The sequence below is a fragment of the Dipteris shenzhenensis genome, chromosome 1 (assembly GCF_047967505.1).
Source record: "Dipteris shenzhenensis isolate YYH24624 ecotype China chromosome 1, Dip_SZ_1.0, whole genome shotgun sequence".
NCBI lineage: Eukaryota > Viridiplantae > Streptophyta > Polypodiopsida > Gleicheniales > Dipteridaceae > Dipteris > Dipteris shenzhenensis.
In genome coordinates, this window is record NC_141596.1 from 44,605,171 (window position 1) to 44,632,109 (window position 26,939).

At 50.0% G+C, this 26,939-nt stretch overlaps 1 protein-coding gene across 1 annotated transcript in view; it reads left to right on the forward strand.

Annotated features, from left to right (window-relative positions):
* The window catches only part of SFR6 (sensitive to freezing 6), a 196,533-nt gene extending 175,946 nt beyond the window's left edge, over nucleotides 1–20,587 (forward strand). Inside the window, exons 15-17 of the mRNA XM_087375370.1 lie at nucleotides 18,246–18,422; nucleotides 18,658–19,032; nucleotides 19,948–20,587. Of these exons, the coding sequence (XP_087231496.1) occupies nucleotides 18,246–18,422; nucleotides 18,658–19,032; nucleotides 19,948–20,091 (696 nt within the window). The 3' untranslated portion in view covers nucleotides 20,092–20,587. The remainder of the gene's footprint in view (nucleotides 1–18,245; nucleotides 18,423–18,657; nucleotides 19,033–19,947) is intronic.
* The last annotated feature ends 6,352 nt before the right edge of the window (nucleotides 20,588–26,939 follow it).

The window sequence follows — 26,939 nt, forward strand, 5'->3', positions numbered from 1 at the left end:
CTCCGCCATTCGCTCCCTCTCCACCACCTCTCCTCCCCCCGCTTCCCCGTACTTCTCCATCCCTCCCTCTTTCCTCCCCCGCCTCCGCCCCACTCCCCCCTCCCTCGTCTCTGCCATCTCCTTCCCTGCCTTTTGGAGCGTTCGCAATTTGTCGGTGCGGTATGGCGGCCGTGAGCCCAGAACCGGTGGCCCAGACGAACCCCCCTTCCATCAGCCTACTACATAACACTGACAGAGCATCAGGTCTCCTTGGTGAAGCAGGCCGCCACGGACTTCTTCCAGACGTCCGTTTATGGGAGAGTCATTGGCTACGCCCCTTCATGAGCAGACATCAGGGACTGGTTGCAGTCCACCCTCTACCTTGAGGACAGCCACATTGAGGAGGTCGCACTCATGGGACGTGGTATCTTCTGGCTCAAGCTCTCCTCCTCACAGGCTGCGAGCGATATGGTCAGACGGTCTTCTACTTCTGTGGGTGGGAAGATCATCCTTATGGTCCCATGGTACAGGGGTTTCAGTGTAGCGGACTTCGATGCCCGCTTCCGCATTCCTCGCCATCCAGCTACCCTCATTTTCCCAAGCCTCGCAATCGAGCTTCGCCCGATCATCAAGGACCTGGGGGCGCACTTTGGCTGGCTCATGCAGGACACCTTCGTTGATGCGGTGGCAGCCCAAGGGGTGCCACATGTCAAAGTGGCAATCCTAGATCCACAGAGTATCCCCTCGGAGTTCGAGATTGAGACGGACACAAGTGTGGTGACGCAGCGCATTATGGACACTGGTCGCCCAGACCAGTGTCTGAGATGCCACGGCTTCGGGCACCAGGCGCTCTCCTACCCTCGCTTTACGAGGACAGATCCTCAGATGGCCCCCATCCAGGCAACTCAGGATCCCCCCCGCCAGGCATCAACACCCCCTCCCGAAGGGGAAGGCTGGACTGAGGTCAAAAGAAAACGGAAAGGAAACAAAACAGGACCAAAAAAGCCTTCCCATCTACAGCAAGAGACCCCTGTGGTGACCAATCAGCAGTAGCCCGGCAAGGGGAAGGAGAAAGGGAAGGAGGAGATCAGCCAGCCTCCCCCTCATCCTTCACCCCGCCCCCCCCTCCCCCCTGCTTCTCGGTCCCCCTACCTCCCCCCCCTCCAGGATCCCGCCCAGCACCTTTGGTTTCAGCCCCCCTCTCTCCCTCGAGCATAATCCCGAGGGAACCCCCCCTTCCGCCTGCGGCCCCGAAGCCAGCACAGACCTCCTCCGCGCCTATCCCTCTTGGCGCGGTGGAGGGGAGAGGCCCTTCCCCGCAAATGGCCAGCACTACTCCAGCTTGTTCAACAGCCAGCACCCCTCTTTCTGATTCAGACTCCTCATCCTCGTCCCCACACCCAAGGGCAGCTCCTAGAGCTCTACCTTTGGAGTTTTACCGAGCAGGACCTTGGGATTATTTGGATGCAGCGGGTATTGGCTCCTTCCCTGCATGCCTAGACATCAGCATCTTCTTCCTCCGAAAGGGGGCGGAGGGTAAGCTGTCCGTCCTTGCCCCCCATGATGGTCCTAGCTATTCCTTCACTATCACCAATGACGGGAATGAGCAATGGACGAATGAAAATGTTTGGGAGACGATTCGAGATCAGTCCCAGGAGCAGGTGCAGGACTGGATCGGTAGCAGAGCAGCGGAGCTTCTTCAGCAACAGTGGAAGGAGGGTGACGTTCGTCTGAGATGGCGCCACAGCGCCAAACGATTCCGCCTTTTGGTCATCATTCGACCGCCTCTGGAGTGGATGTACGCAGAAGGGCTGCGCCCGTGGAGGACCTCAGAGGTAGCGGGCTTCTACAGTATTTCCCTGGCGGAGACTTCGAGTTGGTTAGAGAGAGCTTACCACCATGGGACGAAGGGCCTCTCCCCTCTGTTGAAGGTTTTAGAGGATGGGTCCGATGATCCGGCCTCTCCTTCGAAACCCTCACAGAAGCGCCTTCGTCTGCACACTGGACATCCTCCGACCACCTCGACATCGACCGCAAGCAGACAGCTGTTTGTGGCCCATCTCCCCTCTTCATGAGTATACGCATTATCTCTTGGAACGTCAACGGGTTCCGCTCATCAGGAACCCGCGGCCCCAAGAAGATGGTGCTCAGACAGGAGCTCCAGCCAGCCTTGGTGGGAAGGGTAGATGTGCTCCTATTGTAGGAACACAAGCTTTCGGCTTCTCAGACCAGCAAGTGTGGGAAGGTCCTCACAGGACGCTCCCACACCTACTGGGAACCTTCGATTGGCGAGCAGGGGAGGAGCGGGGGTGTCTGTACCTCCATCGACGCTTCTCTAGTTCAGCATGTGTGTGGTTTTGGAACCCTGATCCCAGGGCGAGCGCTTTGGGTGGGCTTGAATATTGAGGGATCCCGCATCGGCATCCTCAATATCTATGCCCCGACCGACCTTAGATGGAGAGCCGCTTTCTGGAGCTCTTTGACAGACTTATTGCCAGAGATGGATTCTTGGATTGTAGGAGGGGACTTCAATAACCTTGAGACTTTAGAGGATCAGCAGGGACGGGGCCCAGAGTTCCTCGGTATAGCTCAGGCGGAGCAGGTAGATTGGGACTCCTTGTTCGCTGTGGGAGGTCGGGACAGCTAGAGGGAGCCTTCCTTTTGCAAATGGACAGGGAGTCTGAACTTCTCTTGGGGTTACAGGAGGGAGGGAGGCAGACTTCTGGAGCGGTTGGACTGTTTCTATGTCAGCGATTGGGCGCTAGGCAGAGGTGGAGAGTTACGAGTGGTTCCAAGGACGACCCTCTTTGACCAGCCTTCCTTTTGCAAATGGACAGGGAGTCTGAACTTCTCTTGGGGTTACAGGAGGGAGGGAGGCAGACTTCTGGAGCGGTCGGACTGTTTCTATGTCAGCGATTGGGCGCTAGGCAGAGGTGGAGAGTTAGGAGTGGTTCCAGGGACGACCCTCTTTGACCATGCCCCAGTCATCCTAGTCCTGGACTCAGCCTCTCACTCCTTACCTCCACGCTTGTGCCGGATCCTAGACTCCATCTACTCCAGAGCAGCGGTTCAAAGCAGGATAGTGGACCTGTGGGAGCAGGATTGGGACCCCATGGGGAATATGGCAGCTCAGGTAGCTCAGGTTCTTGCCGAGTCTAGTCTCATATGTCAGTAGGAGGCGATTCAAGTCAGGCAGCAGTGGTGGGCGAAGGAGAGGGGTCTCAGATGAGATCTTGCCTCGATACAGGGGATGCAGCAGTCTTCTCCAGGCTCTGAGGAGCTCAGACGACAGGAGGTTAGAGCCCGAGCCATGCTAGAGGAGATCACCCAGCGACGCTCAGAGTTCTCGTTTCATGCTTCCAAGTCCTTTTGGACTAGGAAAGGCGACAGGATGTGCAGAGAGTTCTTAAGGACTCATGGCCAGAGGTCAGCAGGGGAACAGCTCCGATCTCTTAGAGCGTAGGATGGTAGTGTCAGGACAGATCTAGACGAGGTCCGGGACTTGGCGACAGATTTCTACAGATCCTTGTTCCAGCAAGAGCCCCCAAACCCTCGTGCCCGCCACTGCAGGGAGGAGGTGTGGAGATATACACCGTCGCTCGTGCAACCTAGCATGAGTGAAACCCTTCTCGCCCCTTTCACCGTGGCAGAGATGCAGGATGCGATGAGCGCTATTGATGGACAGAAATGCCCAGGTGAGGATGGGCTCCCTAGAGCTTTCTTCACCACCTTTGGGGAGCAGGTCCACCAGCCCTTGCTCGTAGCCTTCCAGCATATCTTCTCTAGTGGACAGATGCCAGAGAGGCTTGATTTGCCTCATCCCCAAAGGGGGGGACCGTCAGGAGATCAGACAGTGGCGCCCTATCACCCTCCTCCCGACTGCCTACAAAATCCTCGCCAAGATGATCAGTAGCCGCATCCGCCCCCTGCTACATGACTTGATCCATGACACCCAGACTGGTTTTCTCCAAGATTGCAGCATTTTGGATAACATTTTCACATTCTCAGAGGCGACGGAGTGGGCCCAGCACAGTGGCCAGCACCTTGCCATACTCCTTCTTGACTTTGAGAAGGCGTACGACAAGGTAGACTGGTCCTTCTTGGAAGGTACACTCTCTCGGTTCGGTTTTCCGGACGAGTGGATCAGAGGTATTACTAGTCTCTACAGGTCGGCCTCCAACCGGGTTATCATCAGCGGCAGGATGGGGGAGAGATTCACCCTCGAGCGCTCGGTGCGTCAGGGCTGCCCACTTGCACCCTACCTCTTCCTATTTTTTGCGGAGGCCATGACTCACTTCCTACGAGTCCGTACCACTGGTCTTCGAGGGATGCGCCTCCCTATTCGGGACGATGCAGAACTTTTGGACTCCGAGTATGCAGACGACACGGCCTTGTATGTGCAGGATGATATCGAGTCACTAGAGCGAGTGAGACTGTCTTTAGAGGTTTTTTGCCTAGCCGCTGGGGCGAAAATCAACTGGCGTAAGTCAGTTGGTTTTCTTACGGATCCGGGAGCCTGCTCACAGTGGGGTATTTTCCTGGGGTCTCGCTGGATCCCTAGAGGACAGACGACACGTTACTTGGGATTCCAGGTAGGTCTGGATATCACGCCGGCTCAGCAGTTCTTACCGGTCCTAGTCTCCATACGACGGAAGCTAGCCTTTTGGAGCACGGCTCGGCTATCTTTGGCAGGCAAGGCCCTTGTGGTCAACCAGGTCCTTCTTGCCACCGCTTGGTACGTGGCATCTTGCTGGTGTTTCTCGAGATTGTGTGTAGCCTAGCTGAGGAGACTGGTGCGGAACTTTCTTTGGTCTGGCTCAGATGGTTCCGGCACCACCAGAGCCCGGGTCGCCTGGCAGACGGTCATTCTCCCCCATACAGAGGGCGGTCTTGGCATCATAGATCCAGAACTGCAGAGTCAGGCATTACTTGGCAAGTTAGTCATCCGCGGTCTGACCCCAGGAGGGCAGACGTGGAAGCTCTTGCTTCAGCATGGTCTCAGCGCGTGTACCTCCCAAAGAGGGGGTGATTGGCAGCCGTCTATCCGGTGGATTTTCACTTCTGCCCCACTGACTCAGCCCCGTTCTCCCTTCCTCCGTAGCCTCGTCTCGGTCTAGAGGAAGCTGCAGCACAGCCTCTCTCAGGTTCCCCCCAGCTGCCGAGAGGAGATAGACAGACAGCCCCTAATCTAGAGCAGCCAGGTGACTGATGATACATGTCGCTTTGGGCGCGTGGGCCTGCGCGCTCGCTCCGGGTTTGGAGGGACGTCTATAGCCAGTTGAGCCCAGGCGAGCTGGCAGCAGCAGTAGGTACGGCACGTGGGATCCAGATGCGACGAGCGGAGATTGATGCTGCCATCCCTGCAGGTTGGAGGATTCCCATGATCACCAGACAGCTCCTCCTGGGAGATGAGAGGTGGCTAGGGCAGTTCACACCCCGTGGCATTTCTTTGGTGGTTGCAGGCCTTTTCTCGGACTCCTCGATTCACTTCTTCTCCGTCGCTGATGATAGCCGTCACCAGAGCAGAGAGGCCGTGATCGAACCCCAGCTTCACTGGCAGCGCCTTCGCATCATAGGGCTGCAAGGGAAAACGTGGCATATAGATCCCCTGATTATGCAGGACCGGGACTAGAGACTCTGGATTTGGGAGGGCCGCTCCTTGATAGAGGTGGAGTGGGACCCAGGGGAGTGGCGCTGGCCACCACTGGAGACCTCAGAGAACCCTACCCCCTTCTTCTCATACAGTGCGCGTATTGGTAGGCGTGCTCTTGGGGCTCTCCAGCACAGGCTACCCACACAGGCACATAGTTGGTATGCCCAAGGGATATCTCTGGTTTTTCTTCGTACATTCTGGAAGACTCTTTGGGCAAGCTGGCGGCCGAGGAAGATCTCTTACTTTCTTTGGATGGTGGCCCACAAGGGGCTACCAGTTGGCAGCTGGCTGAGGTAGATGGGGCAGGAGGGGCACTGCCAGATGTGTTTTCAGGAGAAGTCCCTGAAGCACTGCCTCTGGAGTTGCTCGCATGCTCAGACAGTGTGGAGAGTCATGGGGATCTTAGCGAGGGCTGCACCCGAGCTAGGACCGGTCACTTGGGGAGCCGTTTGCTGGTGCAGCACCGAGATGGGACATCACTTGGCTTATGAGTTCTGTAGGCAGGATCCAGTTTTCTTCATCACGCAGGCCACCTGGGCATACATGGACAGCTTCCCTTGGCATCTGACAGAGACAGATGCAGGAGCGATGACTCAGCACCCAGTTTGGGAGATCATAGGGAGTATTGTAGGCTGGCATATCTGGACTTTCAGATGCGCGCAAACCTTAGGAGATCAGGCTTCTTCTGCTACCCAAACCCTAGCGGACATTTGGAGCACGATCATTCACACGCTCAAGGGTCAGTGGGATCAGATTTAGGGGGAGTCCCGGGCAGGGAAGGAGAAGAGACGGCGCTTCCTTCGGGACTGGGACCATCGAGAGCTGTTCTTCCAGCACTCTGCTCAGAGTCTTCTGTGGCATTACTCCCCCCCACCGTGGCTGTTTGTCCACACTCCGATGATTATGCCCTGAGAGGCTTGTAATTAGTATTTTGTTACCACGGGATGTATCCGTTTTGTGATTGCAGCCCGCTGGCCTTTAGGCCCTCTTGTATTCTCGTTTTCAAGCAATATAAGTAGCACTACTTTTTGCGCAAAAAAAAAAAGCCTTCAGGAAGCTTCCTGCAGATCAACAGGCCCAATTGGTTCTTAATCTCAGAGGGAGTGCAGGGAGAGTCCAACAGATTGATGCAGCCTTGCCCTTGGATTGGGTGGACACAGATGATATGCCTATTACTTGCTCCACCTGGATGGGGGTTTTTCTAGATTAGGCTGTCCAAATCCACAGATGATATCTTGTTGGAGGTACCGTTTCAGCCAGTCAAGATAGTGGGCTTCATGGAGCATGGCTCTCTCTCACATTGGTACTTGGATCTTGACCCGCTTCTCATCGCCCTGGGCTCATGGAGGCTGTGGCTCTATGGAGGTGTCCCAATTAAGTTTTTGTAGTGGGACCCTGGGGAATGGGAATGGATAGAGGAAGGGCACGGAGAGAAGGGCATGCCCTTCTTTCGTTACACGGTCAATAATGCCAGGAAATTCCAGCTCAGCTATAGGGGTTAGAGGCCTACCAGAGCTCATCATTGGGAGAACTTTCAGATTTTTGCTGACTTGCAGAAATTTTTTTGGCAAAGGCTCTGGAAATCCCACCGGAATAGAAAAATCACTCTTCTTTTGGCTTTCTATTCATGGTGGGATAGCAGTGAAATAATGGAGATCTAGGTTTGGAGTTGATCCTTCTTGCCCTCATTGCCTTTCTGCTTTGGAGACAATACAGCACTGCCTTTGGGATTGCAGACAGGCGAGAATCATATGGAAGGGTATTGCAAGACTTTTCAGCACTTTTGTTCGCCTACCCTTCTTCATGACCTGGGGATTAGTGGCTTGGCTCACTCTTTCAGGGCCCTAGGTCTTCTTTGAGAGACTTGACTCCTCTTAGGCTCTTCACATCCGACGACATCTTGTGGAGTCGTGCTCTCTAGAGGATGTTCCGGCCACTCTCTTCAGAGCTGCTCATTCCTCGGTTGACTCTCCATGGGAGATCTTAGCTAGCATTGCAGCATGGCACATTTGGAGAGCAAGATGCACTGAGGTTGTGGAGGGTTCTCAGGTTCACCCTTCTCATATCTTGGCCAGTACTTGGACAGATACGGTACTCACTCTGATGGCCATTTGGGCGACCATGCAAGGATCATCTCAAGCAACCTCCTCCAGGAGAGTTACTTTTCTCAGAGATTGGAGAGACTCTCCCTTCTTTGCTGAGACTTCTACAGGGTTGACTTGGCATTTTCAGCCTCAGCCTTGGTTTCTTTCTACCTCATTCCTCTGAGGTGTTTTCATTACATGCTTAGCATGTTGTATTTCCGCACAGAGCTTGCTCTAGCGAGTTTCTTTCTTAATAGAAGTCTCCTTTTTGTCAAAAAAAAAAAAAAAGAATTCACCATATGCAGCAAAGTATGCTTCAAAAGAGGCCAACATTCTTAAAAAAACTCAACTGTAAGACCATCCCATCTTGGAGATTTCCATTTACCACAAGATTGGATTGCATCTGACAATTCCCTTCTAGTAAAAGGTTCCTCCAATTCCAAAGCTTGAGTAGTGGAGATAATAGGAGAAACATGCTGTAAAAGTAAATTTCTTGCAGACAAAACCTGCTGTGAGGGAAGATCCCACCTCACCTCACCCCCCCGCCTCGCTCCGCTCCGCTCACCTCACCTCCCCCTCTCTTTCTCCTCCTTTTTCCCCCGCTTCCCCATTCCTCCCCCCTTCCTTTTCCTTCCCCTTCCCCACCTCAGGAGTTCGTAGTTAGTCAAGCGATATGGCGGCTACGTGCCCGGAACTGGCACATTGACAGAGCACCAGGTCTCCTTGGTGAAGCAGGCCGCCACAGGCTTCTCCCAGACATCAGTTTATGGGAGGGTCATTGGCTACTCCCCTTCACGAGCAGACATCAGGGACTGGTTGCAGTCCACCCTCTACCTCGAGGACAGTCACATTGAGGAGGTTGCACTCATGGGACGTGGCATTTTCTAGCTTAAGCTCTCCTCAGCACAGGCTGCGAGCGACATGGTTAGGCGATCCCCTACTTCTGTGGGTGGGAAGATCATCCTCATGGTCCCTTGGTACAGGGGATTCAGTGTAGCGGACTTCGATGCCTGCTTTCGTATTCCTCGACACCCAGTTACCCTTATCTTCCCAGGTTCCGCAACCGAGCTTCGCCCGATCATCAAGGACCTGGGGGCGCACTTTGGTTGGCCTATGCAGGACACCTACATTGATGCGGCGGCAGCCCAAGGGGTGCCACGTGTCAAAGTGGCAGTCCTTGATCCACAGAGCATCCCCTCGGAGTTCGAGATAGAGATAGACACAGGTGTGGTGACGCAGCGCATTCTGGTCACTGGTCGCCCAAACTAGTGTCTGAGATGCCACAGCTTCGAGCACCAGGCTCGCTCATGTCCTCGCTTCACGGGTACAGAACCTCAGAAGCCCCCCGTTCAGGCAGCTCAGGATACTCCGCTCCAGTCAGCGACATCCCCTCCCGAAGGGGAAGGCTGGACGGAAGTCAAACGAAAACGGAAGGGCAACAAAGCAGGCCCCAAAAACCTTCCCAGCCACAGCAAGAGCCCCCTCAGATGATCCCTACTCATCAGCAGCCCTGTAAGGGGAAGGAGAAGGGGAAGGAGGTGGTCAGCCAGCCTCCCCCTCATCCCTCATCCCGCCCTCCTCCCCCTCCCCCCTCCTCGTGGGACTACTTGGATGCAGCGGGTATTGGCTCCTTTCCCGCATGCCTAGACATCAGCATCTTCTTCCTCCGCAAGGGGACGGAGGGTAAGGTGTCCATTCTGGCTCCGCACGATGGTCCTAGCTATTCCTTCACTATCTCCAGTGAAGGGAATGAGCAATGGACGAATGAAAATGTTTGGGAGACGATACGAGACCAAACCCAGGAGCAGGTGCAAGACTGGATTGGTAGCAGAGCAGCGGAGCTTCTTCAGCAGCAGTGGCAGGAGGGTGATGTTCGTCTGCGTTGGCGCCACAGCGCCAAACGTTTTCGACTCCTGGTCATTATTAGACCACCGCTGGAGTGGGCCTACGCGGAAGGGCTTCGCCCCTGGAGGACTTCAGAGGTTGCGGGCTTCTACAGCATTTCCTTGGCAGAGGCGTCGAGCTGGTTAGAGAGAGCTTACCACCACGGGACGAAGGGCCTTTCCTTTCTGCTGAAGGTTTTAGAGGATGCGTCCGATGATCCGACCTCTCCTTCGAAACCTTCACAGAAGCGCCTTCGTCTCCACACAGGACATCCTACGACCACTTCGACTTCGACCGCAAGCAGACAGCTATTTGTGGCCCACCTTCCCTCCTCATGAGTTTACGCATTATCTCTTGGAACGTTAACGGGTTCCACTCATCAGGCACCCGTGGCCCCAGGAAGATGGTGCTCAGACAGGAGCTCCAGCCAGCTTTGGTGGGAAAGGTAGATGTGCTCCTACTACAAGAACACAAGCTTTCGGCTTCACAGACCAGTATTTGTGGGAAGGTCCTCACAGGACGCTCCCACACCTACTGGGAACCTTCGATTGGCGAGCAGGGGAGAAGCGGGGGTGTCTGTACCTCCATCGACGCTTCTCTAGTTCAGCATGTGTTTGGTTTTGGCACTTTGATCCCAGGACGTGCGCTTTGGGTGGGCCTGCATATTGAGGGATCCCGCATTGGCATCCTCAATATCTACGCCCTGACTGATCTCAGATGTAGATCCGTTTTTTGGAGATCCTTGACAGACCTGTTGCCAGAGATGGACTCTTGGATTGTAGGAGGGGACTTCAACAACCTTGAGACCTTAGAGGATCAGCAGGGACAGGGCCCAGAGTTCCTCGGTATAGCTCAGGCAAAGCAGGCAGATTGGGACTCCTTCCTCTTTGCAGTGGGAGGTCGGGACAGTTGGAGGGAGCCTTCCTTTCGCAGATGGCCTGGGAGTCCGGACTTCTCTTGGGGTTACAGGAGGGAGGGAGGCAGACTCCTGGAGCGGCTGGACCGTTTCTATGTTAGTGATTGGGCGCTTGGCAGAGGAGGAGAGTTAGGAGTGGTTCTAGGGACGATACTTTCAGACCATGCCCCAGTCATCCTAGTCCTGGACTCGGCCTCTCAGTCCTCACCTCCACGTTCATGCCGGATCCCAGATTCCATCTACACCAGAGCAGCGGTTCACAGCAGGATAGTGGACCTTTGGGAGCAGGAGTGGGACCCTACTAGGGATATGGCAGCACAGGTAGCTCAGGCGCTTGCTGAGTCTAGCCGCATTTGCCAGCAAGAGGCAATTCAGGTCAGACAGCGGTGTTGGGCGCGAGAGAGGGGTCTCAGACGTGATCTCGCCTCGATTCAGAGGATGCAGCAGTCTTCTCCAGGCTCTGAGGAGCTCAGACAGCAGGAGGTTCGGGCCCGAGCCATGCTAGAGGAGATCACCCAGCGTCGCTCAGAGTTTTCATTTCATGCTTCCAAGTCCTTCTGGGCTAGGAAAGGCGACAGGATGTGCAGAGAGTTCTTCAGGACTCATGGATAGAGGTCAGCAGGGGAACAGCTCCGTTCTCTTAGGGCGCAAGATGGTAGTGTCAGGACAGATCCAGATGAGGTCCGGGCCTTGGCGACAGATTTCTATAGATCATTATTCCAGCAGGAGCCCCCAGACCCTCGTGGCCGCAGTTGCAGGGAGGAGGTGTGGAGATCTACACCGAGACTCGTGCAGCCCAGCATAAGCGACACCCTTCTCGCACCTTTCACTGTTGCGGAGATGCAGGATGCGGTGAGTGCTATTGATGGGCAGAAATGCCCAGGTGAGGATGGCCTCTCTAGAGCTTTCTTCACCACCTTCTGGGAGCAGATCCACCGGCCCTTGCTCGCAGCCTTCCAGCACATCTTCTCCAGTGGGCAGATGCCAGAGAGCCTTGCGACAGGCCTGATTTACCTCATCCCCAAAGGGGGGGACCGCCAGGAGATCAGACAGTGGCGCCCAATCACCCTCCTCCCGACCGCCTACAAAATCCTCGCCAAGATGATCAGCAGTCGCATCCGCCCCCTGCTACACGACTTGATTCATCACACCCAGACTGGTTTTGTCCAAGATCGCAGCATCTTGAACAACATCTTCACTTTCTCAGAGGCGACGGAATGGGCCCAGCACAGTGGCCAGCACCTTGCCATACTCCTTCTCGACTTTGAGAAGGCGTACGACAGGGTAGACTGGTCCTTCTTGGAAGGTACACTCGCTCGGTTCGGTTTCCCGAACGAGTGGATCAGAGGTATTGCTAGCCTTTACAGATCGGCCTCCAGTCGGGTTATCATTAGCGGCAGGATGGGGGAGAGATTCACACTCAAGCGCTCAGTGCGTTAGGGCTGTCCATTAGCGCCCTACCTCTTCCTATTTTTTGCGGAGGCCATGACACACTTCCTTCGAGCTCGTACCACTGGTCTTCGCGGGATGCGTCTCCCTATTCGAGAGGATGCCGAGCTGCTGGACTCCGAGTATGCAGACGACACAGCCCCATATGTGCAGGATGATGTCGAGTCACTGGAGCGAGTGAGACTGTCCCTAGAGATTTTTTGCCTTGCGGCTGGGGCGAAAATCAACTGGCATAAGTCAGTTGGTTTTCTTACGGATCCGGGAGCCAACTCACAGTGGGGTATTTTCCTGGGGTTTCGTTGGATCCCTAGAGGACAGACGACACGTTACCTGGGATTCCAGGTAGGCTTGGACATCACACCGGCTCAGCAGTTCTTGCCGGTCCTAGCCTCCATACGACGGAAGCTTGCTTTCTGGAGCACGGCTCGGCTTTCCTTGGCAGACAGGGCCCTTGTGGTCAACCAGGTCCTTCTTGCCACTGCTTGGTATGTGGCCTCTTGCTGGTGTTTCTCGAGGTTTTGTGTAGCCCAGCTGAGGAGACTGGTGCGGAACTTCCTATGGTCTGGTTCAGACGGTTCCGGCACCACCAGAGCTAGGGTCGCCTGGTAGACGGTCATTCTCCCCCAGGCGGAGGGCGGCTCAGCATCATAGATCCAGAGCTGCAGAGTCAGGCACTTCTTGGCAAGCTAGTCATCCGCGGTCTGACCCCAGGAGGACAGACGTGGAAGCTCTTGCTACAGCATGGTCTCAGTGGGTGTACTCCCTAGAGAGGGGGTGTTTGGCAGCCTTCTATCCGATGGATCTTCACTTCAGCTCCTTTGACTCAGCCCCGTTCCCCCTTCCTCCGTAGCCTTATTTCCGTCTGGAGGAAGTTGCGACACAGCCTTTCCCAGGTTCCCCCTAGCTGCCGAGAGGAGACAGATAGACAGCCCTTGATCTGGAGCAGCCAGGTGACAAATGATACAGGTCGCCAGCTTGGAGAGAGATCCCATATCCCTTGGGCGCTTTGGGCGCGTGGGCTCGCGCGCTCGTTCCGGGTTTGGAGGGACGTCTACAGTCAAATGAGCCCAAGCGAGCTGGCAGCAGCAGTAGGCACGGCACGTGGGATCCAGGCTCGACGAGCGGAGATTGATGCTGCCATCCCTGCAGGTTGGAGAATCCCCACAGGCACCGGACAGCTCTTCCCGGGAGATGAGAGGTGGCTAGGACAATTCACTCCACGAGGCATTCCTTTGGTGGTGGCAGGCCTCTTCTCGGACTCTTCGGTACACTTCTTCTCCATCACTGATGACAGTCGCCTACAGAGCAGAGAGGCCGTGATCGACCCCCAGCTTCCCTGGCAGCGCCTTCGCATTATAGGGCTGCAAGGGAAGACTTGGCATATAGACCCCCTGATTATGTAGGACCAGGATTGGAGACTCTGGATATGGGAGGGCCGTTCCTTGTCAGAGGTGGAGTGGGACCCAGGGGAGTGGCGTTGGCCACCATCGGAGACCTCAGAGAACCCTACCCCCTTCTTTTCTTACAGTGCACGCACGGGTCGGCGTGCTCTTGGGGCTCTCCAGCGTGGGCTACCCACACAGGCACATAGGTGGTATGCCCAGGGGATATCCTTGGTCTTTCTTCGCACTTTCTGGAAGACTCTTTGGGCTAGCTGGCGTCCGAGGAAGATCTCCTACTTCCTTTGGATGGTGACACACAAGGGGCTTCCAGTTGGTAGCCGGCTGAGACAGATGGGGCAGGAGGGGCATTGCCAGATGTGTTTTCAGGAGGAGTCGTCCCTGAAGCATTGCCTTTGGAGCTGCTCGCATGCGCAGACGGTTTGGAAGGGAATCATGGGGATCTTAGCTAGGGCTACACCCAAGCTAGGACCGATCACTTGGGGAGCCGTTTGTTGGTGCAGCACTGAGCCGGGACATCACTTGGCCTATGAGTTCTCTAGACAGGATCCCGTCTTTTTCATCACGCAGGCCACTTGGGCATACATGGACAGTTTCCCATGGCATCTGACAGAGACAGATGCAGGAGCGATGCCTTGGCACCCAGTTTGGGAGATCATAGGGAGCATCACAGGCTGGCATATCTGGAATTCCAGATGCGCGCAGACTGTAGGAGCTCAGACTACTTCTACTACCCAGACCCTAGCAGATATCTGGAGCACGATCATTCACACGCTCAAGGGTCAGTGGGATCAGATTCAGGGAGAGTCCCGGGCAGTGAAGGAAAAGAGACGACGTTTCCTTCGCGACTGGGACCACCCGGAGTTATTCTTCCAGCACTCCACTCGGAGTCTTCAGTGGCATTACGCCCCTCCACCGTGGCTGTTTGTCCACTCTCCAATGATTATGCCCTAAGAGGCTTGTATTTAGCATTTTGACTTCTCGGGCTGAATCCGTTTTGTGATTACAGCCCGCTGGCCTTCAGGCCTTCTTGTACTCTCGCTTTCAAGTAATATAACTAGCACTACTTTTTGCGCAAAAAAAAAGATTGAGATGCATATACAGAAGCAAATTCAAACACCTCGCCTTGAATGATGCATTGAAGAATAATCCGTCTGCCTTGATTGTCATTTAAAGCAATAACTGGCTGAAGCTCATGCTTAAGCAAAATGACTACACCTGAGAAAGAGTGCTCCCCAGCATAAAAGATATCATAGCCGCAGTAATGACCTGTCTTTCTTGCATAGACATGTTGATTGTGTTCTTGTAATGCCACTATATCAGGCTGAAATCGATTGATATACAGCCACACAGATTTCCATTTCTTACTGTCGCACATCCCCTGAACATTTAATGTAAAGCATTTGATACGAGCAAGCATATTTACAGATATTTATAGGAAAAAACAGTTATGTACAGCAGCAACCTTCAGGATGCCAACCCTGCATTTCTACCTTAGAGTCAGGGCCTCTTCCTTGAGAAGAAACATCCGCCTGAGGAGTAGACAGCAACGCAGCAACCTCTTCTTCAGGGAAGAGGGTTCTGCTCGCTGTCACTGCAGCCCATGTGATTCCAATTCCTGAGTTGACCTTTGGAGAGTTTCCACTAGAAGATGCACCATTCCAAGTGCGAGGGGGTGGAGGTCGTCGAACAGAAATAATTTTTCTTGGACTTTGCCATCCATCAATTGGAGTTTTTGGTCCTTTTGCTGAGGGTAGAATAGCAGGAAGCGAAGGTGAAGAAGCACTCCCATTTGAAACAACTGGGGCTTTGCCTTTATCCCAATTCACGAAAAACTGTCTATTACCTTTATTTTTATTCCCAATAGATGCAGAAGCATCCTTATTGGGCATCTGAGGTGTGGCATAAATATTCTCGAGCTTGTTCTGGGTTTCCTTGGCTGAAGTAGTGAGGTCAAGTGGATGAACCAGTTTGTTAGCCAGCCTCACACCAATAAGCGCCATTGCTTTGTCATCCTGTTCATCGCTAGCTGAGAGTGGTGGTGATGTTTCTTCACCACAAGGACAAGGCTCCATAGTGTCAATCTGAGTTAGCAAAGCTAAAGGATAACCAGCAAATGAAGAGGCTGGTCTAGGGCTCTGAAATGGATCAGTAGCTTGAGAAATGTGTGAATAAACGTGTTAAGCTGCTGGTGGATGACCTCGAAGGTTCCAAAATGCAAACCCTAATGTAAAAGCAGCAAGAATATGCCTTGAAATGTAGAATGAACCCGAATCAAAGAGCAGCAAGTAGATGTCCCAAAATGCAAAAATGAGCCAAGAGATGTGCACTAGTGGGCGTGGAAACCACTCCAAGTGCTGTAGCAGGTCTGAAATCCAAGTACTTGTAGGGGCACCAAATGCAATGATATATCTCGAAATTTCTGAAGCGCCTCAGCAAACCAGCTCCAAACTACACCGAGATGCTGCAGTAGACGCGTAGATGTACTAAAAATGCAACATCAGATCTAAAACTGATGTAGCATGCCTCTAGAGTATTCCGAAATGTTGCAGCAGGTCACCAATCCAAAAATCAGCTGTTCTAGATGAGCTGGAGGCTAGGAGCAGCCCCGAAAAAAGCTTCTGGTATAGGCGGTTCTACAGTAGCAGCTTCAAAACAGGTTGAAAAGCCTCCAAAAGACCATGAACTTCTGCCAACAATGATGGTAGGTGATTGGCTCTGCTGCAGCGGCCTGGAAACCCTAAAAACAGTGATGAAAGAGCTCCAAAATGATTCGTGTGCATGTGCCTCTTGAAGGAAATGCCGACCAGTAGCACGTGTGCATGCACTTGTGGAACAGGGTACTGACCAGCTGTCCGAGGGGCTAGGCACAGCTCCAAGAGCTCCCGATTGGTGGCGGCAGGCTATGGAGAAGCAAGACTGATGTAAATAGCTGCAAGAAGAGGCGAGATAAGGCGGCTGGCTGTGGAGGTAGTAAACAGGCAGAAACGGAGGCAAGGTGAGGCAGACCTGAGGCGGCTGCCAAAGGGAAGAGGCTGAGCAGAGTTAGGGTTAGGATTAGGGCAGAGATGATGTGGCAGAACGGCTATGGCAGATTGACCTGCTCTGATACCATGTTAGAAACGTGGTGAGATTGAGAGAGAGAGAGAGAGAGAGAGGCTAGGGAGAAAGGAAACGATACTCAAATGAAGACATGATAGAAAGGCTTTCATTCATTCATCAAGTATGACATGACAAGTGAAGTACAAGCCTTATATAGGCTACACACTTGCACCAAGTGCATATGGAATAAGTCCATAGTGACACGTGGCACTCACGCGTGAACTAGTCGTAGATCGCTAGTACTACACACCAATACATCACATCAACGCACTCTTTGGCTATGATATCTCCAACATACATCAAGGTGCCGAACTATGACAGCCCACTGGCTCTTATGAAATACCTGAGGCCTAGAAAGTGAAAGCCAAGCACTGAATCCCAAGTAACAGAAAGTTTGGAGGAGGGAAACAGTTATGTTATCCCAGTCCAAATGATCCTGGCTTTGTCTCCACTCCCATGACTTCACAGTAAGTAATGCCAGAAATTTTCAGATTACTGCAAGAGGTTGGAGACCTTCCCAATTACTGCAGGAGGTTGGAGGGATTGCAATGAACAACTGTATGAGTATTTCTGGAGCTGATTCCTCTAGTGCTTGGTGCTTATCAGCTGATGAGTCTATTCAGCACTGCCTTCCCTTTAAGTGGTTGTCTGTTACAATCCACTCCCACTCGCCTAGATCCCATTGAAGAAACTCTATGGGGACACCCCCAAAACGTCAAAGCCTTTAAATACCAAGATGAATATCGTTCAGATGAGGGTCTACATACTAGCCAAAAGCAAAATAACCTGCTCAACAAAGCCCACTACTCTGATTGGCTCTAGATGCACATCGAAAACCATATCAGAATCAGAACATCTGACCAATGTCCCTTCAGACTGCATATTGAATGCTAAATTGTCCTCTACAAGAGACCCATGACTTGAAGAGAGACTCCTGTGCTTGAGAAAGCACCCATCCACCTGATAGGCCTATGCTGTCCCCCATCTGTAGAAGTTCATCCCAATGTGTCACCTTTGTCCCACAAGAGACCTATGACTTGAAGAGGGACTTGTGTGCGTGAGAATGCGCCAATCCACCTGATAGGCATCTTTAGAAGTTCACCCCAAAGGTCCGAGCAGTCCTACTACTACTACCTCTGAGGTGACTAGTCAACTGAAGTCTGAGTTATTCAAGAAGGTCCTCGAAACTTTCCAAGAGCCCAAAGAAGAAGCAGGACCTCTCTTCCACCTGGACGGGTGTGTACACCCAAAGGCACCAAGAGGTCTACCAAGCTCATCCAAAATAGAATTATTCCGCATAATTGGCTTCCATCTTGCAGAACAAGGGGAACCCTCCATAATGAATTCTTGAAGCTCCAGCAAGATCTGACAACAGTAGCCGTAAGAGGTGAAGGCATTCTGAAGTCTGCAGAAGAAAAGATCTACGTAATGCTCTTCTCCAGAATATAAGTTAAGCTGACTGATTATCACAATATATTTTGTCAGCTTTCTTTCATCAAAGTAGAGTTCAGCTTAAATACAGCCTGTTTTGGAAGACGCATCTCTAGTTGCATAGCTTTATCCCAAAAAGGTATTTTGATATAAATTCATTAGTTATTGAGTTCGTAATTAAAGATAATTATACTAAAAACAAAGAAGATACGTGTTGCTATGTTCAATTGGTTTATGGTTTCTGCAATTCTTTATAAAAGTAATCATACATTTTTTAGTTCTTGGTTTGGGCTGTAACCTTTTTTTCCTGGCTCCCCCCTGTATGATGTTGAACTCTGTTTGTACAGGTTAAGTTCTTGTTTCTTGTGTCAGTAAATTTGTGCAAAAAGACTTCTCCACTTGCTCACCCCATGCCAAAGAGCCAAGTTGGGTCACCAAGCCCGAGTGTGCGCTTGCACTATCCAGATGGCCACTATTCAGTTGCTCCAGAAGTTGTGGAGGCCTCCCTGGGCCAACATATTCAGGTCCCCCCTCATCTGAGATTGCTGTGTTGATGTCTGTGTGCATTTGTGTGGACGGACTTCTCTACCTGCATTCACTGTGTACTCCTGCAAGAGTACTGTGGCTGTTTTACTTGTGTGTGGTGGTGTGTTCGTGTGTGTGTGGGGGGGGGGGGGGGGGCGGGGGGATATCTTGGGCGGATTTTGGGAATGGCCACAATCTCGATGTCAACTGAGCTTAAATGGCTTTCTGGTTCAGAGCTTGCCCCGTCCACGAGGTGCAGATTCTGCTGGTTTGCTCATGAGGGAGCTTGAACTGCATCCACCTGCAGAAGATTGGGGAAAACGTAACCTTTTTGGTGGGCCTTGGGCTGGTACCCTAGAGATGCATTCACCGTCAGATGAGAGTAGAAATCTGTGTGCCTCATCTGCCCATATGTCCTCCATGATGGAAAGCCTTGCAGGAGATCCACATCCCGAATTATGGCCCAGAAAGCGTCGATATGCTGAACGGGATACAGCTTTTGGATTAAAGACTGGAGTAGGCATGGGAGGCTTTCTTGGTTTTATGGGATCCAGAAGGGATACTATAACTGCAGCATGGAAAAATGCTGCACAAGGAGTTTGGCACAAGGTCTCTCTCTCTCTCTCTCTCTCTCTCTCTCACACACACACACACACACACTGCATGCATCATTTTGTTTACCTGTTCTTACCCACACATGCATCCTTGCCTTGTTAGGAAGCATGACTGAAATATCCCCGGCTAATGGGTCTTAGCGAAACAGCATTTTGCTTGGATCATCTGAACATTGAGCTATGTTGCAACCTGTTACTGGAGCATATGTGTGGGCATTGGCCTTGACTTGTGAAAGCCATTTATCCATTTATCTTGGCTCCATGCATGCACAGCAGTTCGTTTAATTGTTCTTACACATGTATTCATCCTTGCCTTGTTGGGAAGCATGACTTAAATATCCATGTCTAGTGGGTCTTAGTAAACAACGTTTTGACACCCATCTACATGTTTTAGTACATGGTTCTCATTTATTGGTTTCGTGGCTCAAATAGTACACAGTGTGAGTGGCTCTCTCGCGCTCTCTCTCAAATAGCAAGCCCTTTGCTTCAGCCCACAGCGGCTCGTATGGGTTATCTTTGTGATTGTACTTTGTCGCATAGGGCCGCAAGGCCTCCCAAAGGCGGTAATACGTATCTCTCTCTCTCTCTCTCTCTCTCTCTCTCTCTCTCTCTCTCGTCGAGTACTAACCAGTTTCCATACTGTTGCATTCTGGAAGTTCTTGTATATCTGCAGTCGCACAGTCCATCCAGAACTAACCAGTTTCCGTACTGTTGTATTCGGGAAGTTCTTGTGTATCTACTAGCACACAACTTGTCCAGAAACAATGAAATCCCAGTTCACCTGAGATTTGTAGGCTCCACAGGCATGCATTGCACTCTCTAGTAGCCAATTCTCTCTGGTTAACAGGTTTGATTTTTTAAAGGTGACATGTTGAAATGATATTTTTCCTCCTCTTTTTGTAATGTGTAGTGTATCCGCTGTGGAAGGCAAACTGGATCTCTTGCAACAGCAAGCATGAACACATCCAGCAGTCCTTCTGTGGATGCATGGTGGACAGGAAGATGGACATTTGCATGTCCCATTTGTGGAGGTTCATGGATTCAGATCGTATAGAGGTGTGCCATAATTGATCAACAGTTGACTTCCTCAGAACCACCATCTATTTAGAATTCTCAATGTTTTGGAAATGTTTACGTTAAGTTGTGAATTGCATCAGCACTGAAAGGAAACTGGTGTTCTTGTAACACCAAGCGCAGATGCTTCTAGTGGTTCTTTTAAAGTATGTGTGATGGACAGGATTGCCTCTGCATGTCCTGTTTGTAGAGGGTCCTTTATTTGGACTGTAAGTGGCTGTGCATTCGGGGCACGTCTCGCGGCTGGAAAATATTTTGTATATAAATTTGAGCTGTCTGAATAGACGAAGTTCTATACAGAAATATGAATGCAGCATCATTTTTTCGATGTTCTTAATCTTAAAGGACATAACTTGTCACAATGCCTCTTAGCATAATTGGCTAAGAGTAGCCATTTCTGGGATCCTTTCCCCTTCTAACATATGGCTAGGTATTTTGTAAACCTCAATGTGGAATAGAGTATCAGTGCCCTCTCTTAGAACAACCATCCATTTTAAACTTCCATTCTTTCAAAATGTTTAATCTAAATTTTGAATATGCATTTAAACTGAAAGGAAAACTGGTGCTCTTGCAACATGCTTCTAGCGGTTCTTCTATGCATGAATGATGGACAGATCTCCTCCTGTGGCTGATAGGGGCAGTTAAATAGAGAAACAGCAGTAGTGATTCTTAAGGACTGACATCTCTTGCATTTGTAGAAGCTGCAGAGTCGCTGGTGTACAAGTTTGTATGAACATTGACAAGGACCTGCAAATGATTTACCTGCAAACGAAATCACAAGTAGGTTCGAGGTTATGAGATTGAGTACCTTTTTTTATTTGTACATGCAGTCTTAATTCTTAAGTGGGGTGGCTCTGAAATCCCAATGGCATGAATCCCAATGGGCCAAGCAAGTGTGCTTCTTTCTCACAATCTTACAGCGTAAGGTTAATGCCATTGAAGAAAGAAGCAAGAAACCACACTAGTGGGCCAAATACCTCATGCTCTTTGTCCAAGATGAATTTGCACACAATCATTTTGTCTTGGATTGGTTTTCCACTTGTCTTACTTGCTTGTAAATCAAGTAAAAACCTACAACATTCATAGGAGATTACAAAAGATGATAAATTGACTCCTTGGTTTCCTCACATCATGCACATGTACCTAGAACCAAATGTGAAGATATTACTAACCTTTAGTACTGTGCATTAACTTTTGTTGAAAGCAAATGCACAAGTTGCAACTTACATACAAATGCCACCGATCTTCAACAGGAAGCCCTCGAGTTTTGAGGGCAATGTGATCAATTGCTTTCCAAAATCATTCAGGTTGAGGGTTGTGAATGATGATTTGTTTAAGTGATGTTAAACAGTGACTAGATGTATCTTGAACAAGCTCATAAAAGGCTAACCAAATGAAAAACATGTTTATGTAAATAAATAAGAGAACATATTATGATTTTTGTTGCCAATTGTCCTATCATAAACTTAATTATATGTAAAATCTTAGTAGTTGCTTCAATAACAAAGGAGCTTTATGATGTGCTAGTGAGCTTGACCCAACAATTGACGTAAGTTTAAAATTAAGCTAAACAAGACAATTCAATTTCCATTGGTCTGAAGTTCGTCTGAAGTTCACTCTTGATCTTCACTATGTTAAGCACATTAAATGTCAAGTTTAAATGTGTTTTTCCTTGCCAAATGGTTTGTTTCCATGTTAACTCATAATGTATACTTGTTTTGGAGAGATTTTAAATGAGTAGCTATGTTGTATTGTTTCGAGTTTATGTTGTAGCAAGAATTTTCCTCAACGTTGATACAGTTTTCTCACAAAAGTTCTCAATGTACCTATTTGAGTTATTGAACTCACAAGCATTGTTAGCATCACGCAAGCAACTCATACAGCAAAGCCCAACTAAGCATCTCAAGATCTATAAGCACTCTTGAGGATCTCTCCATGGATCTAGTCATGAGCAAATGTAGTCAACCAATGTGGTTTTAAAGAGGCCTTCAGGCTTGGCCCCTATGTCTTCATCAATGAGATCTTTCCATGGATCTAGTCATGATCAAATGTAGTTGACTAATGTAGTTTTAAAGGAACTTTTAGATGTGGCCCATATGTCCTCCTCAATGAGAAATGCCAACATGAAGCCATGTACTCGATACTTGTACTAGCTAGCTGTAACAAGGCTTAGTTTAGCAACAACTAACATTTTTTCTACCAAAGACAAAAGGATGGTGGTGCAGAGGAGCTATTGGAGAAGTATTGCAAAGCAAATAACTCGAAAGATGAGCTCAACATGAAAAAGAACAGGTTGGTGGCTAGCTGAATGGTTCTAGCACTGCCTCCTTGCTTCGTTGCTCCCTCCCGCCATAGCCTCTCCTTCCCCTCATCTCCTATCGCTAAAACCCAATATGATTCTTTCCCATAACAAAATAGATAGAAAAACATGAAATTCTCACCATCCTGTGCATGATGGAAGTCATGCAAAAGCTTCCTTAATCTTGCAAAAGTCATGCAAAATGAGAGTCTTGCTTCTTACTGAGCCAAGAGATACAAGTTGAACCCAAAGAGAAGCAATAGCCAGAAGTGGATCTTCTATCATCAATGTCTCGTCATGATAGAAATAATCAAACGTAGATTGAAAGCTCAAAGCTGAATTTACAATCACTTATCCCATAGAGCTTGGCGACAGAGCATGGGAAAAGAGAAGAGAGAAGCACCACACATAGCACTAGCGCTCGAAAATAAGGGCTAGAGGACCCTGAAGGTCTTTATTGCAATTGAAAATACTTTGTACAATTGATTCTGAGAAGAAAATGAAGCTAAGTATCCTAGGGCCTTTCTTTGATAGACTAGGCCTAGCAAAAAGCTAGGGCCTGCTTTCTACTTTTACAAAAAATCAAGCCTTTTAGGCTTCCTTTTTAAATTTGGTGCTCTTGGCGCCTTTTTGTATGCTTTCTAGAAGCTACTTTTACAAAAAATCAAGCCTTTTAGGCTTCCTTTTTAAATCTAGTGCTCTTAGCGCCTTTTTTATCTCGAGGGCCCTCCTTTTAAAGAGGTGCCCCCTTGTCCATGCTTTTAGACCTCATGGGACTTGCACTTTGTGCTTTTCTCCCCACTCTTGGGTCCTTTTTGCACTCTCTTAGGTTCTACACATTTTAGAGGTTAGCAAAATGCATGCATTCCTAGTTCTTAGACTAATCCTAGCCTTGGGAGTTCCCATAGTTCTCTTTTACCAATGCAAAGCAAAAGTAAAACAAAGCTTTTTCTAGTTAACTAAAGTCAACTTTCTTGACCATCATCAATGCAATAAAGATTCATCTTTATGTCTTGGGAGTTGGTGACAATCGCCTGCCTCCTCCTCCCTACCCCTTCGTTCACCTTCACCCCCGCTTTTTTCCCTCTTTTCTTCGTGCCGCCTCTTCCCATCTTGTAGGTTGCTTCAACTTGTTTCCTTGTAGCTTGTTAACAGGTCACAATTGGACTAGGAGAGTGTTTTTGGTTGTTTGTGCTGGTTCTTGGGAGGTTCTTAGCTCTCTTGTAGCTCATTTCTGCGCTCGTGCTTGGCTCGTGGAGGTTTGCTAGTTGTCTCTTGGTTCATGAGTGCTTGGTGTAGTTTTTTCTTATTGCTTCTTGTGTGCATTGCAGCTTTCTTTGTGGCCCAATTCCTTGCTGAGCCTCATCACCTTTTTGTGGCATGTTTTTCTTAGCAATGGCTATAGGCCTTCACCTCAGCCCTCTACTGGAAGCCTTTTTGGCTCGCTTGGTCTCCTTTCCAGTGAGTTTTGCAAGCTTGGAGCTGCCTCTTCTGCCCAATCCCTTGGCTAGTCCCTCTATGGGAACATTGGTCCTCTTTCCCATCTTTCTTTCCCTTTTTTCAAACCCCTCCCCTTCTTTTTTCGCGATGCAGAGTTTTATTATTTTCAGCCTCGGAGAAAAGCTTGGTGGTGACCTTTGTATGGCAAGAAGGGTTAAGAACAAACAAAAGATTAAGAATCCAATTCAACCACTTTAGGATAGAGCCTTGTTGGACAAAGTTGTTGGACTCACACCTTCAAGGAGCCAGGTGTAGGATTGGATCCAGGCAAGCTTAGCAATAGATGGGGAAAATATTCAAGAGGCCATTACCTACAGGAGGGGAATCTTCATTCTCTAGTTGAACTCCCCTAACATCACCCTGGCCCTAGTGGAGCAAAGTCCCATTTTCTTTGGCCTGCACCTTGTTTATTTCATCCCTTGGTACCATGGGTTCACAATTGATTACATGGACGCAACAAATCATGGGCCTCATTTTTCGTGACACTCTGCTTCCTAGGGCTTTTGAGGGAGTACCGACCCATTCTTCCCTCCATTGGGGGAGCTTTTAGAAGAGGGCTAGAACCTTTACCAGCCTCAATCATAGCAAATGATGGGATCCCTCGACTTAGTTCATTATAGAGTGTCCTGAGACCCTTTTGGAGGAGATCTTCCTTGAGACGCTTGACAGAAAAGAATTCAAACAGAGGATTGAGGTTTCTAGTTTACCAAATTAGTGCCTGTGTTTTCAAATAGATGAGTCACTTGGCACTTCCTTGTCCCAAGGGGCAATGTTGGGCTCCCTCTTCTACACGATCTCGTTAGGGGAAGCAGAGGCAGTTTCGTGCCAACAGATCCTATTGTCCATCCAGGCAGCAACAAGAGTCCTAGACCCCCTGGATGGAGCCTTTAAAGGGGGTTTCAACTAGGGTGGAGAGAAAGAAGCCTGACCGCAAGAGGGCCGCAAAGAACTGCAAAGGGAGTAGGCGAGTGGATCCCACTCGAGATGTCCACGAAATCTTGACGGTGAGATATTCTTTGATCTCCTGATAGAGGAACGGCCTAGAGTACTTAGGCTTCTGCTCGCACGCCTGAACTCTCTCTACCGTTGCAATCAATGTCACCACCCACCCTCCCTCTTGCTAGCAATTCCTCCTGTTTGATCCTCCCGCCCTTCCTCCCCAAAGCCCCAATGTCCTCCCATTCCTAAGCCTTCGGGGAAAGGCAAGGCTAGGACTTCTTCCTTTCAATCTCAGGCTTCCTCCACTCAATCCTAGTCCCCAGCACAAGATGAGGCTAATTGCACTTTTTCTCAACTTCTAGGTCCGATCCCTTGTCCAAGTTAGCCCCTCTTGAGCAAGTTCTAGAGCCTTGAACCTTGGAACTACCGTGAGATCCCAAAGGATTACCCCCATGCCTTGAAGGTGACAGTTCTAATCCTGTAGCCCTACAAGGGGGGTTCCCCGGGGCAATTCATACCTCCTCTCATCTTGTTTGGGGTTTCAACTGTGCTTCTATGAGAGAGAAGTGGACCTCGGTGCATTTTTATCTCATGATGAGGGACCAAATATTCCATACGTGGAGTGACTGGGAGCCCAAGGTAGGGAGTGTGGATTCCCCCAAACAGACAGGGACTCAGTCTGGTAATAGGTGTGCTCCAAGTGGGGCCAGAGGTTAAGCTTACACAAGTTACACACTGGATGCTACAATAGTATGCTATCTAGCTTGGGATAGAGCTTCATGTTACATTGGGCCTAGAAGGTAGGCATTAAGATTGCCCTGCGCATCGTCACACGAACGATGACTAGTCTTCCAAATGCCCGTCAAAATCACAGACATCCGCAGTTGTCATTCAGGCTCCCATCCACACAAGGGGCTTGTTTTCCAACTCTCTCTCCTCCCCATGAGGTGGACCATGGTGAGTTGCAACATGAATGGGCTCCACGATCATGTGTGACAGGTAGCCACATCAGCTGTTGATACTTCGCCAAGAGTTGCAGAGGGTTGTGGTAGGTCAGGAAGTCAATGCTCAATTGAATTCAGGAGCATATGTTTTTAGCATTTGATATTTGACATGTCACCACCTTCTTCCTTGATGGAATAAGGTTTGGTCCCCCCCATACTAGGCAACAGTTGAGGTTTATATTTCTGTTTTTGAATCTATCTTGTGAGCTCCCAAACATATCCTCTACATTGCAGATCAGCCCCATTGACAATGTGGAATCATCTCCAACACTATCTATGCAACCGTGTAAACTACCATCTACCCACATCTACTCCAACCAACGGCCCATGGGCAAGCCTCCATGCACCACCATCTATAAGAAATAGGAAATCTTATGTGGCCTAAGGTTGGTCCAAAGATATGACAAGTTAAACTCTAAGGGAACCTGCTGCTCAACCAAATTATGCTCTCTCAAGAGGGTTCAAGATATTGCCTCCAACTGAAGACGTTAGCCTATGTGAGTCATGTTAGAGAAAAAGAGCACCTGTTCCACCTTATTTAAGTGCACTAGATTGAACAACCGAGAACCGCTCATCGAGAATCTCTTGAAAAGGTCAATTCTCCCCAAGCCAAAGGCACTACCTTGCCCTTTCCTATCCTTCCAAGACTTGCACTAGTCGATGGTCCAATCCTTGCCCAAGTGACCAACAACCCTGACCCTCTACCAATCGAATGAGACAAAAACTCATGGTCCTCAAGGTATCTTATCATATGGGGCTAAAAACATCAGTAGGATCCACGGGACTGACGCAAAAAAGTGAATCCTGAGAGGCACAACAATTCTAAAAAATTGTGCATACCAATGATGGGGGGTTGAGGCACTGCACAATCCCTCCCACCATGACTTGGGGATGATCGCATTGATCATTCTAGTGCTTTCCCCCCTCATATGAGAAAGTGCCTACCCTCATGACTCTACCTCCATGGGCAGGTAGCTCTAAGTCCTAAAATACCAAGCTTGGCCACTATCCCAGTATGCCCAACCAATGTGTGTCCACTTCCCAAGCATGAGCCCTCATGATCTTGAACCTCCAGGTGCCAAATGA